Source organism: Larus michahellis, chromosome 4, assembly GCF_964199755.1.
Source record: "Larus michahellis chromosome 4, bLarMic1.1, whole genome shotgun sequence".
Classification (NCBI taxonomy): Eukaryota; Metazoa; Chordata; class Aves; order Charadriiformes; family Laridae; genus Larus; species Larus michahellis.
Window position 1 is genome coordinate 78479407 of NC_133899.1, and position 20546 is coordinate 78499952.

Genomic DNA, 20546 nt, shown 5'->3' on the forward strand with positions numbered 1-20546 from the left:
GAAGCCAAAAGTTTAGAAAGCAAGACCACAAATCACCTGCAAGACTCAAGCCAACACCTACAAAATAAAAGGTCTATAAACCACAAATACTTTAAAATTCACTCACATTTGTCCTGGTTTGATGACAACCTTCTAGATCTTTTCCAGCTTGTCATGGCAATAAACACATTGCATCTTCCCAAATTTAGTTGCGCTCTTCCATCTTGAATCTGATGACATCTTTCTTCAGCTCTAGAGATACATGGATAGTTTAGGTATAGCTGTCATATGAAGTGAGTATACTGTAAGACATACAGGAAAAACTGTACAAGACGAATTACATTCAGCTTCATGCAAATCAAATATTAACATTTATCATCTCATATGAGGTCAGATAAGATATGCCATATCTGCTATCAGAGTAGCTGATTTTTAAGCCCGCCAAGAGTCTTTAACCATTAAGGGTGAATTTCATTCCAACTAACTTTAACAACCTAAAACCAAGGTGCCTAACCACACCTTGCCATCGAGGTTCTCTCTACAGTGAAAAGGAAAGATGATACATCTGGAGGATGATTCATCACATCAATCTTAGACACTTATTTTAGGATGGGATGAGTCACTCTCTGGATGCACCTCTCTCTCTTTGGTAATGGATGGAGCCTGGACACCTGAGTTAATTCAGATATCTACATTTTAAACAGCTAAAGTGAGCTGACATGATCAAAGCCTTGGTCGAAAGTCCATACAGAAAGCAGACCTGAGGGTATGGCAGTCAGTCAGGTGCTATTTCTAAAGAGGTTAGATGTCATCACCACACTGAGAGGGGATTTTTCCAAAAAATCACCATCTGCATAGCAGCTGTTACCTCATTTTAATTATTCATAGCTAGCCACTTGCACTGGGGAGAAAGATAATGGTGTGGGCAGAGATAAGAGTGAGAATGAAATTTTTTTTAATTATTTTGGTCTGACTTCATGGACTGCATACTTGAGAGGCCGTCTGAGGAGATTCAAGTTACTTTACTTGTGACTAATAGTTTGCATTAAACTGCAGACCAACAGATGCCAGTATTTCAGATTAATTTAGCAAACCACCAGGCAGCACTATCGCTAATTAGAGGAAGCATTACTCAAGAGGCCGTTATCCTGAGACCAGATCATGTACTAATAACCCAGACAGTGAGAGTTTATACAGCACAATTGATATCATTATATTTCTTTTTAAAGGCCTTTCTTAATAGCCAATATCCATCATACTCAAGCCTCCAGCTGCCAAATCATTTATATTTTCCGGTGAATCATGGCTGGGTAAGCTTGCTCGAGGTAATGCAAGTAAGGTGTTTTTTAAAGGAGGTAACAATGAGCTTTCAGCAACATAACAAAAAACCAATGATTCCATACTCAAATCACTAATTATTCAAAGATGGAAAACAATCCAGCATTGGAAAGACTTGAAATCCTAGTTTTAACAAGATACAAGCCTATGATGTTCCTGTGCCTACTTTTTTTGTGGAGAAACTCCACATACGCAAACGGATGTGAGGAGAACATGGCCCTCGGGTGAAATTTTGAGACTTGTGAAGAAATGTAACAGGCCTCAGTTTCAAGAAGGTCAGGATTTCGCTCCCACAGCATTTTCATTCACATTAAACAAACAAACAAAAAAAGATACTTACCTTGATGTTAGAGATCAAGAGGAGAAAATTATTCCTGCCCACTTCTATCATATACCTATATTCTCAACTCCCACACTCCCCTCCCTCCCTCCCTCCCTCCCTCCAACCCCGAATTACTTAGTCTCTCACCTACCTTCTGAAGGGAATTTTTCAAATTTGGTTCCTTTCATTCAGGATTCAGCCTCGCAGAGCGGCAGTCGCAAGGTGTCTGCCAGAGGAGCACCAACTGCATTCGTTTGTTTGGAGGAATCACCTAAGCGCCATTTTTGAGTTTGATCTAACTTAATCGGCCTCTAAAAGTCCATTTCTGCAGATAGCCTTGAAGGCCAACAAAAGACAGGAAACCTACAGGCCATTAGTAGCCAAGTTTTCCCCTGGCAATCACCACAGTTTCAGATTTCCAGAAGCAAGGCAGGCCTGCTCTCCAGCCGCCTGCCCCAGCAGAGCCTGAAGAGATAATTCAACATGGTTGTACAAGCACAACGGTCTCCAACACCACCAGCATTTATGACTTTAACCCCTCCTTTAACCAGAAGTCATCTTTTACAGAATGAAAGATAATCTTTTCAAATCTTTCTCACAGCCACACTGACAAAGAATAAAGACCTCTGACAGGGCCCCTAAGGCCACTCACTCGCCTCCTGTCCACATTTTACAGCCTACAGACACCGTATCAACCGTCCATTCCTCTCTTCTAAAACAAGGGGCTAGTTCAGGAAAACAGCACTTACCTCACACTGCCCCATCCACAGCGCTTTTACCCAGCACCCACACCACCTTCACCTTTATTGCCCCACAGAAACGGGCTTCAGCTGGGGAGAATTGGCTTTTTAGCTGAAGGGAAGGGGGGAGGCCCCTGCTTAACCCCTTCAGGCCTCCTCTCGGGGAGGCGGCAGGAGCACGGCAGCAGCACTAGTGTTTCCTCCAGCCCTATCCCTGTGTTCGTGAGGGAGGAAAGTCCCTGCTCCAGCTCGTTGCTGCTCCAGCTCGTTGCTGCCCCAGCAGACGCCCACCTGAGGGGGCCCTCAAAAAGAATACCCAGCGTCTGCTGGATATGCAGCTTTTTTTTTTGTTTCTCTTGGGCTTCTAAAAACAGGTTTTTTGTTGTGTTTTTTTTTTTTTTTTTTTTTTTTTATTACTCCCTTTTAGATCCCTAGGAAACACCGTTCTCCAAAATATTGCAAGAAATCTTGGTTGAACTCAGTGAAGGATCCCGTCAGTTTTGTCTCTGAACAATGCACTGCTGCAACAGGAACACTGGAGCGTGCCATGGCAGCAACACTTTTAGAAAGTGAGTTTCCTTCCAGCAACTTGTTTTATGTGCTGAATGCGGGATTTCACTTGTGCCACTATGGGAACTTGCATAAAGGCTCCAGTATTTCATTAGCTCCAGGTGCACACCTGTCTTTAAGGCTAATAAAGACACAAACACAGTTGTGATAGTAAAACATATGTATTCTGAAGAGCATAGCTATATACCCTTCATATTACACCTATATCATCAAGCAAAAGACAACTGTTTTAAGACTCAGATATTGTCACAGTCTGAGTGCCTCCTGCATGGGAGGATCAGATGAAACCTACAGCTGGTTGAGGTCCCTTTGGTTTCCGAAGACATGGAAGTACAAATAAGGCAAAATCTTTTTCCAGCTGAGCTGCTTTGTGTGAACACAGCGTAAGGTAAATACAGGGTGCTTTGAACTCACCACTGACAGACAGGATAAGCATCCGTGAAGGAATTTAACACGGAGGCAGGGATAAAAGCAGCTTCCCCTGTCAAGCCATAGGCAGTTTGGATCTTTCCCTTTGTTTCTCTCGGCATAAGCCTAATGTTTACAAAATCAAAAGTAGGGACTTAACACAATGTTTATTATTTTACTCCTGAAGTATAAGCAGCAGCAGTGTTTGATTACCGTTACCGGATACACCACAGTCTGCTTTCTACTCTCACTGCCAGTATTAACTTGCTCTGCAAGCAAGAGTTGAAAGTTTGGATCTCAAATGGATCTGAGTAACCGCCTTGTGCTGCTGGAAGCAATGAGTGCTTTGCCATTAGCTCAAGTGGCAAGGGGAGGGACCACGCCACAGCCAAGGGAAGCATAGCGGCTCACCTAATTCCTGCTCTAATTCTGTCCCTCATGTTGGTCGTTGACACTTCACAGCAAATACTGTCTTGCTTGAGAGCAAAAGAAACAGCTCTTTTATTAATTCCTACCGATCAGGTTGGCATCTGCCAGCTGGTTCTAGGGAAGGATGAACTTCACCTTTGCAAATGCCAAAACTTGAATTTTAGGCACTTGGGTTCAAGGACTTAGCTCTGCTCAATGTCTTGTGAACAGCACTTTTTACTCTGCTCCTCATTCCATGGTTTTCCAACAGATGCACTCCTCCTAAACAATGTCCTTTCTCGCTATTTAGAAGACGCCTTTGAACAAAGAACATGTCTTACTAAAATATGTAGGGATGGCACATATTACAGTTAGATCTTAAGGACTTACCTTAAGACCCCTGAGTCCCTAAGTACTCACGGGTAATCATCACTACAAAACAGCTACATTATAACAACATGCACTTACTCAAAACACAGTCCACTCTTCGCAGTCAATCCTGAGGGACAGCTTAGGAAAAAGCCATGGAAAGAAAATGTGCAGAAGTTTACCCTTATTTTTCCTGTTTTTTCCAGAGGAAATAGCCTATCTGACACTTAGCATCAGAAATGTTCTGTTCTTCTTTGATGTGTAACAGTTTTCCCATTTTTGTTTTGAATAAAATGACATAGCTGAATTTTGCATTTCTGAGGATGAAAGTTAACCGTGATAGAGTCAGAAAAAGATGTAGATTTTCAAAAATCCATATACAGGTCCTTCCTTCTTGTAGTATTAGATCATTAGTACTAGTGATAGCAGCAAACCCTAAAATTAACCATGTGCACTGTGGGAAAAGAAATCAGTAACACTGTGTGTTGAATCACATGTAGTAAGCTGCTTTAACAATGATAGCAAAATTAATTGTAACAAAATAAGACTTCCTGTTGTTTATTAGATATTGTAAGAATGAAATGTACAGTATACAAAATTAATATCAAAAATGTTCACATGATTGATCTTAACACCACATTTTTCTTTGGATTAACTGCAGACAAACAGCTTTTTAAGAAGTTATGCTAAGATCTATTTTCTGCTATAGGATGTCAAGCGTATCACTACATGCTATCTACATTTTGAAAGCTACTGAATTTTTGCTAAATCTTGGTAGCAATTTGTTGGAAAAGAACAGAACAGCAACATTAGCTTAGAAGAGAAAAATATTAGTTCACTACAACAAAATATTAATTGTTGAAGTTCATAAGCAAAATTGCTTTGGAAATTTCAAACCTTACAATTGTACATTTTTAATATCAAACACTTGCCATTACAAGTTACATTCTACTATACTGGTGACAAAGATTTTCAACTTTGTTTTGCTTTTAGACAGATACATAATCCTGGTTTTCTTTTTTCTAATTAATTTTCTCACCTTTAAAATTAGTGTTAAACAAAGTTCATTCTCCTAAGGAAACAGTTGAAGTACGGTGCATTTTATAAGCTGAATGTTTTTGTTTAAGGTGTATCTATATAAAGGACTGTAAAATGGTCTTCATTTGTTAAATCTGTGTATTTTCAGTTTATGTCATATTGTTTAGGAGAAAGATAAAGTAACTACTAATGACTAATCTAGATAGCCTACAAACAGTCTATCTGTTCCATACATTACATGCTTGCAATAATACTTTTCACTACAATATAAAATACACTAGAAAAACTGAAATTAACAACCAGGGAATGTTACACACAGTTATCAGTATTGACAATGTTTCCCTGATTGGAAAAAAAAATAATCTTTAATTGGATTTCTCATACATGCTCTACTTTACAAGAGGAATATGATTTAAACTGAGAATTCTTCTCATGTTGTCCAAACAATTTTTCTTAATAGACACTGAATGTATTTGCACAATTGCAATGCATTCAAAATAGCAAACTGCTGCCAGATAAACCTGTCAGTGGTTTAAAACAGGAATGGGTGCCTGACAAAGAGTGGGCCAGCCTTCCAGAACAAAACAGATGATGTTCTTTCTCTTGAGGTGTCTCTAATGTAAAACACTTCACCTTTTAAGTTGGCACACATCACAAGAACTCTTAAAACAATCCCTGTGAATGAACATGAAAGACAAATCACAATAAAAATGATGAAAAGCCATTCTTCAGAAATTTAGAAGAGTCCAAAAATGTTTTTACTCTTTTAACATTAAACTGGTAAAATTCAGTGGATTGGGTATTGCATTTTTAATAGATAAACTATTATCATTATCTTATGCTGGGAAGAGCTGGACTTGCTGTTTTCTTTCATGGTTTTTTTAAGACCATTGGCAAGAACAATCTGTAGGCTCTTGGATTGAATAGCTGACCCAGGTTGAATTACTGGTGCAATACAATTGCACAGTTCGTCTCTGTAGTCCTAGCTCCCTGCAGCATTTGCAGAATCTTGCATATGTGTTGATGTTATAGTTGTAAATGCTTGCAGATGGGCACTTTCCATCACATGAAACAATGTTCACCTGGTAACAAAGATGAAGAATAATCAGGAAATTGAAGCATCTAGGAAATAAAGTTAAGAGTTCTCAAGAAAGTCCAAAGACATTAGGCACCCAAATCCAATGGCAAAGCAATAAAAAATTTGGAGGTATTTCCTCTAGCCCCTTAGGAAGTCCCACTATGTCCGAGTAATAAACTCAGAAGTACATTTCCCAGATAGGTCTCAATTTTTATCTTACTGAGATTAATGATGGCTTTCCTGTCAATTTTGGTAACAGATTTTGGCTATTAATGGACACAAAGAACACAAAGAAACAATTTCAGTTTTGAATTTTCATAGAATGGTTCGGGTTGGAAGGGACCTTAAAGATCATCTAGTTCCAACCCCCCTGCCATGGGCAGGGACACCTCCCACTAGACCAGGCTGCTCAAAGCCTCATCCAGCCTGGCCTTGAAAAAGCTTTGAATTTTAAAGTATTTGTAACAACCTTGGCTTGAACATAGCACCAAATGTTCTGTCCACAACTCCCAACATTATTAATTTCAGTGATACACCGATGCAGTGTTGCTATACTGGTATCAGTAAGGAGGAATATAAAGAATCAATCCTTTGGAAAGCCAAGGGGAATTATTATGAGTCATACCAAAACTGTAATATGGACTGTAACAGAAACAGTCATACAAACTGATAATTTTTTCAAGTTTAATAGTCAGGATTTGTGTTTCTGTTCAATGAGACACTGAGACTAAATTTCCTAGCTGCTCAACAGCTTGCTCTACAAAATGTACTCTCAGAGTCATTTTAGAGGTTACAGCTGTTTCCCTATACTCTTTTATTACAGCTTTTCCAGGCGCTCTTACACATCTCACACGAGACGTCTGTCTGCACCCTTGCTGCTGCTCACATTGCCCAGCAGGACATTGTTGGTGTCCTCCTACAATAAATCCTTCAGTAGACACACTGATAGTGCCTCATTCTTCCTACACATTTCACAGTGTGCTCATGCTGCTGTCTAAAAAAAGCCTACAGGACCCAGGATTCCTTTCTTCATGAAGTTGGCATTTAAAGACTTTCCCTGGACAGATGGAAAAATCAAGCACATCTGCAGCTATTTTAACTGTAGTAAATCACTGGCAAGATTCAGTTATAACAAAGTTAATTTGCATATAATAATTTTGCATTATAGGGTGAACTGAGACCCTGGCTTTGCGCTAAATCATCATGCGCTTAAATGCTTATAAAAGCAGAAGTCACATTCCCCTTTTTCTTATTATTTGAGAGGACGATTGCTGAGAATGTAGGGAAACATTAAAACAGCTCTGAAACACAGAAACCTCTGTCTCTGTGAGAGAGATGTAGACAATAGCCTTGTGGAATTTGTGCTCCCTTTCTTCCTTCTTTTTATTTCTCATATTTTTCCCCCTTCTGTTAAAATAAATTGTGATAGTTATTTACTTACTGGTGTGTTACTCCTGCAGTCATTCTTGCGGATAGTCATCCTAACAGTCACCTTTTTACAGAATTTTCCATCTTCCTTACCTGTAAAACGGGCATTGATTGAAAAATATCAGCTCAAAACTCTAAACATTTTAGAGACAAGAACTTTCCTGAACGTTTTATGGGATCAAGAGACACAAAGAAGAAAATACCCAATACATCACTGCACATACAAAACTTTGGCAAAGTTACATTAGCTATGCATTGTATTACTTTTCAAACTATTCCATTTCATGCATTAAAGTATCTGTCTCCCTATATCTTCAAAAACAATTATAAAAGGTTCATTCTTCGCTCAGAAGCCTTTTAAGACTAAGTCTACTGTCTTGCAAAAAATTTTGTAAAATTCATCAACCACTCTTGTGAGAAGGCTTGTTAATAATGTATAAAATGCATTTTCTATTAAATAACTGTAACAAACTTTAATAGCAGCAACTGTGTTCTTTTGGTATAAACAAAGTTTAAAATAAACACTTAACAGCAAAATCTGATTAAGAACAGGGCTTCATCGGGGCTTTACATTTCTGTGTGGTTTTATTACATAAGAAAAAGAACACCAGTGAACTAAATTTTTTATTTACATTTTCATTAGCATTATTTCCACAATTTTTGCCACAGAAGTACGTACAAAATATATAGATGAAAGAAAGATAAAAAAAATTATGAAATTAAATGAGGAGTTAAGCTTAATTTAAGAAGGGAATCCTGAACATTTGAAAAAAGAAAAGAAGCTCAGTATAAAGTTCAGTTGTTAGAGATCAGAAAGCACGGTATCTTCTTACGATGATCCTTTCTGTGCTGAAGAAACCACATCACATGGCAGATCTGTAAGAGAAATGAATAGTCCATTCCATTATTACAGCTTCTAGTTTCACAGTAGATTTCACACACCATGATGCAGTCTCACATGACTCTCTACTTACAGAGCTGCATTTTCTTTCAGACAAGAAATTCAAAGTTGTTGCCAAAAGGTGAACACTGTTAGTTACAGAAAAGCAAAGGCAATGAAAGACTGTTGCTTTGACCAATACCGAGCTGTGACAGAGGTTTATTACATCTTGATGTGCAATGTCTAGTCCCCTGCTTTAATCACTGTCAAACCAGGTGTTGTCAAAGAGAAGCATTTTTTGTGTTAGTTTTTCAGGGTTTCTTTTTTGGTTTTTTGTTTGTTTGTTTTTGTTTAATATATAAGTCTACTACTATTTCTAGACATAGCAGAGGTTTCTAGAATATGAAAGAAAGGACAGCAATGAATCTTCTTGGAAGCAAATAAAAATCTAGAATCAGAAATGGCTGGCTACTGCTTGACTATTATTAAATTATACTTGCATAGAGAAAAAGGAAATCGAGGTACGAAGAAAAAAAAATTTGTTTTTGAAAATAAAGAACTCACCATTATTTCATGTTTCTCATAGTCCTATTCATGTCCTTTCTTCTTTTACATTATACATGGTATGTAGGATGGAGAATTCAAGTGCAGCTGTGGCTATGACTTCATCCAAGCTATAGTGAAAGTACGTATCTCAACGATATAAATATTTAATGTATTTCCATGCACGTACTTTAATGTCCAGTGGCTTTTAATGATCTCCACAACATAATATACTTTTCCATGAACAATCTTACAAAACATGTGATCATCATATATATACATGTTGTATTATAATGAGATTCTTTTTCACAGGCTGTATGGACAAAAATCATTGCTTGGTTTTAGGGTTGACTCATAACACTGTTGTCATTTAAAGTGATGTCAATATGAAAGAGTAATATAGATTTCAGCGTAGTACTTCTAGAGTCATGAGAGTAATTTAATGAAGGATGTATCACTCTGATGTACAAAATTACAGTCAACATCATTTCTCTTACAGAAACGTGGAGAGATGTTTTCACAAAATAAATGCCAAAATAATTGCATTCATACCATATTACAATTCAAAAAATTAACATACTCCATTTGAAAGAACAAATATAATCTCCAGTTTTCATGGGGAAAGCACAGGCTTACTGTTTTCAGTATACTGTCCTAACTACGTATGGGAAAGAAATGACCTGCTTCTACTGTATATGCCACGGGAAGCAAAACTATATGATACATCATCTGTGAAAATGTTGCTTACATAATAAGCTTTAGCAAGCAAAGCCATTAGTCTCTATGTTCTACAGCACTGTAAACATAATGGAATTAGCTTACATTTTTAAAAACAGCAATTTTATGCATGCAGCAAGCTAAAGACTATGCAAGTGCTTACTACCAACAGTACATTGTTGGCTAACAACAATGCACTGCCCACACAGTGCAAAATGAAAAACAAAACAAAGTCAAAATGTGAGCCACTCTGAACCATGAGCAGTTATACTACACTGCAGCTTTTGGCATAATTGGGTAACATGAGGCCTGATGCTCCTATCAGGGAGTACATTGTTGGAAATCAACAATGATGCTGTTTGGGTTGGTCCTACTTATTTCCAGTAAAATGTACCTGTGTTACAGCTAGCATAGGCTGTAGGAGTGACTGGGCTAACAGGGAATGGGAGGAGCATTGACACTGTAGAACCTGGTAAGAACATTACATATTGAACACAGTACAAGTTACAGGGGATTCCCTATCAGTATGAAACATTCTGGAGTTATTAGACTTCAGCATATTTGAGAAAAGAAATCAACCTTAAAATGCCTTTATATTACAGGATCATAGAGTGGCTGAGGTTGGAAGGGACCTCTTGAGGTCATCTGGTCCTACCTCCCTGCTCAAGCAGGGATCACTGTGTCAGCAGCTCAAGACCATGTCCAGGTATTACCTGCATAGCTAAGCCTAATGTGCCTAATGTTAAAACCAGGAAGAATGTGATCTACATTGGTATAACTAAGACAATCTGGTACCCTAAATTTAAGATGTCTTTTGGGGTTATAAGAAAGGAATAGTATAATTTCCTCTGAACAGTGTTTGTAAAAACTCCTTAGGTTTTGATGGAACTTCTAGGACTTAGTTTTCAAATACCACTTAAAACTAAATGCAAAAATCACAATGGTTTCTAACGGTAAAGTACTTCAAAAGAAAACAACAACCTGATAACCCTTCTCGTAAAACGTCTCACACAATTACAATTGATTAACTGCTCTCAAGCAGTTAATCAGTTAAAACAAGCCAGATTTGTTCAGAACCAGAATGAACTACATGATTCATTGAGATACAATGTTGTTTATAAACAGGTGTGAAATCAAAACTGTATGAATGTACTTGTGAATGTATCTCAGAAGTCACTGGATTTTTCAAGGGTTTAATTTTACTTTCTGATGCATGCCCCAGATTAATAACTTACTTTTGTCTTAAATAATTAAGATTGTAGTTATAATCTTTCTCTAAGTATAGTAGCAAGATCTTCTGCATTGCTGAAAAGTAGCTTAATGGACTTTTAACAGTCTTAATAAATTGTTTGTTCAGAAGCTGGCTTATATGGCTGATAAGGCATTGAAGGGTAACGTCAGATATTCAAAAAATATTCTCAAAGAGCCTGTGGAGAATCGGCTACAGAACTAGGACAAACACAGGTCCATCAGTGTGAGAAAACATGAAAAGCTATTACCATTCCCTTACAGTGATTAACAGCATGAAAAAAGCAGGTAAATCTTCCACAGTTTCAATAACCTTTGCACTACAAAATGTAATACATGAGTAACACCGAAAGGTACCTCCCAGTTGGCCACACGTATCCCACTGCAGTAACTGTGCGCATGGTACCATATCTGGTAGTCATGATCCCATCCCACCCAGCAGGAAACACCCGCACTATTCTCCAGCTCTCTCCTACGCTTTATCTCCTACTATCTTTAGCTTTTAGGTTGCTATTCCAGCCAGTTATGCAAATGAAGTCAGATTTTTGCACCTTTCTAAAGATAATCTGATACTGCCCCCTGTAAAAATCTCCTTTTCAATTGCTCAAAACATTGTCAACTACAAATATTTGAGCTTAGATTATTCATGTTAGGTATCTCCCTCAGGCTAAATTCTTCATGAAATCAGCTGAAATGTTTCAGCTATGTACCAGTGTGCTAAGAAAAATGTACTTAGCTCTTGATTTACCTTAAGAATCAGCGTATTTGGAACCCATTCTGTAGAGAACTATTTTCTTTTTTCCCCGAGAACCTTTATTAGCTTTCATAGATATCAAAACATATCTTGGTAATCAAGTAAGGGGGGATTTTTTAATTATAAGTTCTTTTAAAGTATATTGCCTGAAAGCTTCTGAACTATGTCTATAAACGGAACATAACACTATTACAATCAGTTAATTATTTGCAGCATTAACTTACAAACTGCGTAGATCAATCTTCATATATACCAAATATGAAAATATGAATGTAGGTGAAGCATGTTTTAAGTGTTAAGTGTTCCAAGACACAGTACATTCTTTCTACTAAACACAGTAACTAGTTTTTTGTAGAGTTTTATATGAGAACTACAAAATACTCAAGGTAGCAATTTTAGTGACTTGGCCAGCCACAATCACTATCAGTGGAGTAAACCCTTCAATGTTAAGCTGCTTTCTTCTGATTTAACTCTACTAGTTTTGTTGGCAAACTGGGAAAATCATAGCCTTTGAGATCAGTGAATCAAGCTTTCATGAAGGAGAGAATCAACCTTATTTCTAAGGTAACAACAAATCAGACAGACTTGTGAGGCAGGAAGTGTCATTAATCACTTACATGTTTTGCAGCATCCTTCTAAGAATGGTACGATATAGCCCCCGACCTGACCAAGAGAGAAATAAAGAGGAAAAAAATTGATTTTTTTTCTAATATATTCACATATATTTGTACTATTAGAAATATCTCCCAGGTAAAACTCTGCAACATTATTCAGTCAAATGCAGCACTCTCGTCAATGGATGAATGTTTTACTGTAAATGATTTGACTATTCTAACACAAGTGAATATTAAGTGGTTGTCACTGAATGCTACTATAAATCACCAGCTATCAAAATGCCACATTTGGAGAGGGAATGACTGTGTTAAGTGTGACACCATCATCTGTTACCTAGAGTAAATCCCTGACTTCTTGTAGAGGCCATACGGACAATCACAAAAATGATTCTGAAATTAAAACAGGAAGAAATCTCATCTAAATGAGAAGTCAAACACTCCCCATAGTGGAGAGTCATGGCTATCTTCAGTGCTGTAGCATAAAGCACTTTCCAGAGTACTGCAGGAAGAACAGCTACAGCTTTTTAAAAAGCTCTCTCAGATAACCTTAAAGGAGTGTTCAATTTTTGATGTCCACCTCGGTATCTCAAGCCATGATGATCTACCTCTCTGCCTTAAGTTTAGTTTGCCTAGAACAGCAAAAGGCCTTTCCCCAGCTGTGTAACTGTGATTCTCTCTGAAGAACCAATCCAATGTTATCAGCCAGGAAGAACTACAGCCACCTGGTTCCTTTAGGAGCGTTCCCTGCTTGCATACCATCATTCATTAAGGGAAGTATCCTCCCATCCACATGGAAATGTAGAATTACAGAGAGCTATACAAGAGTGTTCCCTGCGTACATTTCCTGGCACTTACTCATTTTGCAAATTCAATAGAGATTTTGCTTCTCCTGCAATATTATTCCACAAAAACTTAAAGTCTCACTGTAGAAGAGATTTTTCTGATATTCAGACAATCTTTCCTTTTCTTCAATGTTTTTCACCACTGTGATGAATCAAATTGCTATACACAGAAAATCAGCTAGAAAGAAGTCCAACACAGAAAAGCATCCAAATTCCGACAGCTGTATAAGGACTAGTTTGACAAGCCTCTATTAAAAAAAATTCTGAGAATAAGAAGAGGTCTCTCCAGCAACTGGTGTCACACTAAATGTGTACAGTTAGAGCTTTTCACCTTCAAATGTCTGTGCAAAAACGCAGGCATTGCAAAAATTAAAATTTCTCCCTTCTTGAGGTAAAAACATCTTTTGTCAGTGTTAATCTTTTCATGCAAATATAACTCATTGCTGGAATGCGAACAATGTATTGAACACTGACTGACCTTCACACATTCAGTTTCATTAAAGGGTGGGCAGCCAACTGAAGAGGAAACCAGAACTGGTCCTATTGCTGTGTTAGTGCATTCGTATCTGATGCAGTTTGAAATCCAAACAGTACCAGGCTGTTAAAAATTGTGAAACAGAATCTTTACCCAGCAACTCAGAAAAAATGGTATTACAGTATTTATAATACAGTTCCATTGAATGTGATCTTGTCTGAATCAAAAGTGATACTTATAGCAAAATATAATTTAGACACATGTAAAAGTTCTGTTTAAATACAGAACTTAAAACTCCACTAAATATATATAATGTTAAGTAGGTTCTAAAATAGTCAAGTTGACAATGGTTCTCTGATATATCACAATCCTTTAATCACTGTGGACAGCTATATAACTGACTCTCCAAGAAACTAATGTTGTGTACATGCAAAACTGTTCCTAGAATTGGGCTATATAAAGCTCTTCTTTGCACATTTTATATGGCAATGTGTGTACAGTATCTCATAGTTTTTTTATTTACTCCTAAATACTTTGAGGGAATAAGACATGTATAAACTTACCTTAAAATTAGAAACTGTGCCATTGCTGAAAGTGTGGAGGCAAGACAAGTTCTTACAGCTACCACAGCAAGTTGATAAATCTTTTGGAGGCTGATAGACTTGGTTCTGCCAAAATCAAATAGATTAGTCCTTGTATGAGACCACCTTGCAGCTTGACATTTTGCTGCTGTAATGGGCAGATTTTTTTCAGGTATCTGATTTTAGGGTTCATTTTTAAATAACTTTCAAAATCGGATAGCTTACTTCTGTGCACAGTGTACATTCATGAAGCTTTTATAAAATATCTTTGATCTTAATCGAAGTAAATGGGAAGAAGTTCCAACTCAGAGAATGCAGTGGCCTTTCTCCCATTTTCAAATATAAGTCTGACAGCTTACTTGAAGAACCACTGAAATTTTGACTCTTTACACATTAGGCATCAAGTACGTACATAATTAGAAGAAGTAATCTACATAATATTCCCATGGTAATGTATTATACTTTCTAAAAAGACATGGTATCATTTGCTTATTTTATAAAGCTGTTTTCGCCACATTTAGAATTTTTCTTCTATTTATAATTATTCTCTTCCCAATTCTTATTGAGCTAATGTCTTCCAGGAATTTGTACCACTTTGTGCATAATGCAGTTATACAGGAATGCAAGGTGGCAGAATGCTATATACATTAGTTTGTATAAGATTTACACAGGGGAGAAAACAGTGAACAGAGTGAGACTTTTATAAACTTCTATCAGCACACCATTAGTGGGAGATCTCATAGTTACTCTTTCCATCTTGCTCCTATGACTGTAATCTACTGAATAAAACCCAACAAAATGTAATTAAGACCACCAGTCACAATATACATGTCCAAATTCTGAACTTCTTACAGCTTTGCACTTGACAGCACAGTCTATTGAAGATGTGTTTATTTGGTAGTATTTAGTGGAGGGATCAATCACATTTGTACAATAAGAAATACGGCAAATGCCATCTGCATTGTGTTCCACGATTGTCTGTCCAGGAAGCAGCACACCTCTCTCATTACTCAGGCAAACTTTGTCTCTCACTACAAGAAAATGCAAAAATAAACAGCATGCTCAGGACAATCGAAAGCTTGGCATCAAAACTCCGTTAAAAAAATGTTTCAAACAGTAAAAACGAAATGGAAAAAGCTATTCTACCTCTTTAAGAATTACGGGTCAGATTTTCAAACATACTGTTAATACTGGTCTAATGCTTCATTACAATCACCAAATTATTTCAAATATAACCATGCATGAAATATAAATAAATATATAATATTCTATTAGCTGCACCACCAAAATAACAGTAGATGCTTCTTCAACTGATTTGTTTTATAAGTCTACTTCAGGATAAGAAAAGTACCTGAGAAATGTCTTTCTCCCCACTGATTATTGAGGGTACAGAAGATAATTAGCTCAAAAGTATACATCTTTATTGTAGAAATCTAGGCAAGAGCAATCCTAACTCTATCGGTCAACTAGGTGCCCCACAGAAATTTTTTGTGAGTTTTTGCAGACACTATTGGGCATGCTTTAAGATGAATTTGCATGGTGCTGAATGCTATCCTTGATCTTGTAAAGCACATACGCACGTCTACAACTCCCGAGTAGTCTCATAATGGGTTAGCGGGACTTTTCTTTATGTGGACGTTGGGTCTGTGTTTGGAGTCCTTACTTCAGCTCAGCAAAATGCAGGCTACTTAGTCAACACCACCCAACTTTCCCAAAACTCTATCTGCTATTTGCGGCACAGACCTCCCGCTGCAGGAACTAACAGAATATAAGGACAGGCCATAATCAATCAAATATTTAGCGATGGGTCCTATTTTCTTGCTTTTTCTTACACTATTTGTGAATTATGTCAGTGAGTTCTTTCCTCCTCAGCACCATGTTCAGAGTGAACACCCAGTTTATCATTCCTAATTTACCTTAGCACTTGAAAGGGTATTTCTTTGAATTAAATTCTTTTCTGACTTACCACATTTGTATTTAACACAGTTACAGATATTTTCTGTACTGTTCTGAAACTGTTCATCTATCTGAAGTTTCTGCCCCTAAGTGTATAAAAGGAGGAAAAAAAAAAGTGAAACGACATTTTTTTCTTATCTGTATCATCTTTTTCTTTTAAATACCTTTCCTTCAGGATTTGAGTAGCAGTATCTCTTGCCCGTAGAAACCTATTTTGAACACACTTTCATCACCCACAGGACATTTCATTAAGTAACGATAACTGAATGGAAATTTTTTTTACAACTGAAAAAACAGGAATGGTTGTTGGTGTCAGTACAGCAGACATTTAAGACAGAAAAGACGAAGGCAAGCCAACAATGAAATGCAATGGCTTGCTTTTGAACAGAAATCTCCACACAGTGTGGAGCGTATTCTTTCATGGAATAACTTAATGGATATAAATAGTGTTACAATAGCACAGATGTACTTTTTAATTTTGCCTTTTATTATTTATATGTATGCATATTAAGATTTTTCTTTTCTGCAAGTCCTGATTCCTTACGCCCAAGTTTTTTCAGCTATGAAATTAAAGCAATAACAACAACCTCACTTACAAAGCATTTTGAATTCCCTCTATAAAAAAAGAAGCATACTATTTCCGATTCCTTCAGGATTCCAAATTATAATTTTTATAAATTATTCCCATCGCAGTATTATTTTCTGGATAAAATAATGATAAGAAAAAATCAAAGCATTCCCAGTACTGACTGAGAACCTAACATAGCAATGCTAACAGGCATTTTTGTAACGTAGAACAAGTCACAATGAAATACAAAGTTCTGCTTATTCAGCAGTTGGAGTGGATGATATATATTAACATATTCACTATAACAAATAATATTTACAAAAAAAAGATGCTTTAAAGCATTAAGTTCTGACACTTTAAAAACAAAGTATCATCCTCGGGTGCATGAAAGGAGTTCCACTCTACAAATACTTTATGGCAGTATACGGCCATAAAAACTCGAGAAATATCAATGCTATACAGCCATTTTATTCTGCAAGACATTTAAACTTAACTGTCTCCTTAAAAATGGTTATATGTTCTTGTAAAGCAATTTAAAAAAACAGACAGTGACATGGCATTTCATATTTCACTGATAAAACGATTAGTGAGATACTGATAAATAGATTTATTAATAAATTAATAAAAGAATACTGACAAGGAAGATGAATTTCATACCAGTTTGCACTGAGGTTTGGGGATTGTTTCGCATGCGCATTCTAAAACAAAATACGATAACAGAAGCAAGAGTTGAGAAAGTTATAGGCCATTTGCTTAAAACAGAGCATCAGTGAGAACAGAAATTCCAGATTTACAAGTCATCACTGAAGAAGTTCTGCTGGTTTTTGAAACATACCCATGTGGCGAGGCCAGAATTATGTTTGATTTCTATTCCATCCTGATAGCTAATACCAGCTTCTATGACCACCTTTGCTTATTACAACAATTTACAGCTTTGTATCAACTGCAGTTCACCTGAATACGTTAAAAAAAAAAAAGATGATCATACTAGCTGCTAGCCTCTTTGCAGTGATGACAATCATTACAATCAATATAAAGCAATAGGCACTTGTGTTCAAGGCAAAGAAATGTATTATATACTACTGTCTTTGTAAACTGGCAAACTCCTGACCTGTGAATCTAACCTTTTTTTTTTAAGCCATAAATAATTTACTACTTTTTACAAAATTTTCAAGATAAGCCACCCAGTTTGAACAGGCAAATTCTATAGTATACTATCACCCTTGTGAAGCAAGAAAGAACAACAGGCAGATTACCAAATTCTGTACCATGAGATGACTTTTCTATATTGTTTGTTCATGAACAGATCACAATGGTATAGCTGACTGAAATCAGACTTAAACGCAAGAGCCCAAGTCTCTTGTCTGTGTCTTACTGTCTAAACTAAAAAAAAATTAATCATTTTACCACATCTCCGAAAGGGGCAGCACTTCTCTGGGCTCCATAGTTCCACCAAAGACATGCCTAGCATACATTTGAATTCAGGACAACGATGTATTTCACAAACTAAAATTAAAGAAAATAAAGTCCAATAAACTGTCATATTTTGATGAACAGAAATATGAATCAAGAGATAGTAAATTACTCATACTAAATACCTTTAAAAAATATCTTACTTGAAAAGACTAATAATCGAAATTTAATTGTTAGCCATCGGGTAATAGTAGTGTGGAGTACAATACTCTAGCCAAATATTTAAAACAGATTTAGATCTCCAGAATTTGGGGCCTGAAATTACTCATTTGTCTCCATGACACAGATATTCAGTTAATGCTTTAGGCACATCAAGCTTTAAAAGTAAAGATTATTTGTTCAGGACTACAGATGATAGCTTGCTTATATACACAAGCAGAGGTGTATCTCTAATCCACCATTTTTGGCACTGAACATCCACACATTGACATCCACAATTTAACATGTTCTCTATTACTTAAAATATCTAAATCAAGTCAGACTTACTACACTGGTATGTAGGGCAACACCTCTCTGTAGTATTGCCATCCACAATAAGAACTTCTCCTTCTTGACATTTGGGTATTTGATCAGAGCAAGCCCCGCATGCTGAAGAAAACAATTATTTAAATAAAAAAAATAAGAAGGACTTTTACTACTGCCTAAGAAACATGCCCATAAGTTTGTCACAGATGCATGTGAAAGTGAACAGAAACACTCCACGCTCACTCCTTATAGTCCCTATAAAAGAGGCTAATTTTCAGTGTAATTGGCTTTTTCTTTATCCCCTGCTATAAAGAATGAATGCGTTGTGAGTCAGATCACAACAAACAGGATTTTCTCTCCTTTTCTGTTATGAAAAATCTTGCTAGATTTTCTCTCCTACAAAGTCACCCCGTTTTTAGGAATGCTCCTCTGCCCAAATTATAGGATCTTTGAGACCCAATAAAGGGCATCTCCTGTGATCCCAGTGTTATCCTCCCACTTGAACACATATGAAAACCACAGTAGGTACTTTTCGATATGTAGAGTGCAAAGACTCATTATATCAAAAAAGACAGATGGATCCTGTATGGACAGTGAGAAGAGCCAAACACACAACATCACTATCACATGATCAAAGCAATGCCCTGATTACTGGCTATAAATACAGAACTGTGATTAAATTCTCTATTAATGCTCAAATTTTTGCACATGGAAGAGCTAATCAAAATGACTCAGCCTTTATTCGTAGATATCTATGTGCAAAAATAGAGTAAATTCGATAAGATCTCATTATCATATTATTATCATACAGAAAATAACTGCATGGTAACATCAGAACTCCTATGATGATGCCAAAAATGAATTTTTTTTATTGAATTAAGTTATTAAAGGCCAAACCCCAAATGAACTGAACACATTTGCATAATACTCTGATAGAGAATATTTACCATTGATGGGCCACAGCTGATACAACAGGATATAGGGAGAAAGATCATATTTAACTTCAGTCTTTTCAGATAAAAATATTCATGCAGCTAGTCCATACAGTGTACATGGACAGTCTCTCAAAAGCCCTCAACTCCCTCCATCCATGGATTCCACGACCACTCCTCTACATGACCCAAGAACACTACTCAGTTGCACAAAGCTGTTTTGTGACTCTTGATGGTTGTTGCCATTTCTTATGTTTTGTAAACTTAATGCCCATTTTTTTAACCACCTTCAAGCTTCGTTATGTTGGGAGAGCTAAAGGAAGTAGAAGGAGCCTCAATTGGCAAAATAATAGTAGACATCTTTGCATATGCAAAAACACTTATAGTCTGAATGAGCCAAGATATGTACCACATATATAGGAAATGCAACAGGTACTCTCCACCCGAGCAGCAATTAGCGTTTGATCATCTTGACAGCTTGGCATCTGCTCCATTCGTTCACATTTTGCTGGATCACACTCTGAAAAAGTGCAACAGATGTATTTATACGAAATATAGCATTCGTCCTTATGCTACATCCCTAAGAAATGGCAGTGCAGAGCAGAGAAATGCTATAAGATACTTTAGAAAAACTTTTACCTTTTATCACAAGAGAGCAAAGACACATTCTCGCCTGATTGTCTGATCGTTAAATAAGAGATTCCATCATTTTATCTGCTCAAATTGAGACACAGACCAACCCTGAGCTTTTAGATTAAAGAGAATTTTCTAAATGGCCATACCAACAATGATGTCTACACTAACTACCTTTTGCTTCTAA

At 36.8% G+C, this 20546-nt stretch overlaps 1 protein-coding gene and 1 long non-coding RNA gene across 3 annotated transcripts in view; both read right to left on the reverse strand.

The window, feature by feature from the left end:
• LOC141742745 (uncharacterized) overlaps window positions 1–3053 on the reverse strand; it is a 43450-nt gene extending 40397 nt beyond the window's left edge. The window contains exons 1-2 of one of the 2 annotated variants that reach the window (XR_012586837.1): window positions 2389–3053; window positions 107–231 (exon numbers count right to left, since the gene is read on the reverse strand). This is a non-coding gene — a long non-coding RNA (uncharacterized LOC141742745). Of the gene's footprint in view, window positions 1–106; window positions 232–1790; window positions 1987–2388 lie in introns of those variants that run through there. The other variant, XR_012586838.1, reaches the window with a different exon arrangement.
• Window positions 3054–4663: 1610 nt separating this feature from the next.
• Window positions 4664–20546, reverse strand: part of OTOG (otogelin) — a 106145-nt gene continuing 90262 nt past the window's right edge. Inside the window, exons 46-56 of the mRNA XM_074585809.1 lie at window positions 20136–20246; window positions 18816–18917; window positions 18264–18362; window positions 17514–17554; window positions 16299–16374; window positions 15185–15363; window positions 14315–14419; window positions 13755–13874; window positions 12438–12483; window positions 7692–7771; window positions 4664–6254 (exon numbers count right to left, since the gene is read on the reverse strand). Of these exons, the coding sequence (XP_074441910.1) occupies window positions 6054–6254; window positions 7692–7771; window positions 12438–12483; window positions 13755–13874; window positions 14315–14419; window positions 15185–15363; window positions 16299–16374; window positions 17514–17554; window positions 18264–18362; window positions 18816–18917; window positions 20136–20246 (1160 nt within the window). The 3' untranslated portion in view covers window positions 4664–6053. The remainder of the gene's footprint in view (window positions 6255–7691; window positions 7772–12437; window positions 12484–13754; window positions 13875–14314; window positions 14420–15184; window positions 15364–16298; window positions 16375–17513; window positions 17555–18263; window positions 18363–18815; window positions 18918–20135; window positions 20247–20546) is intronic.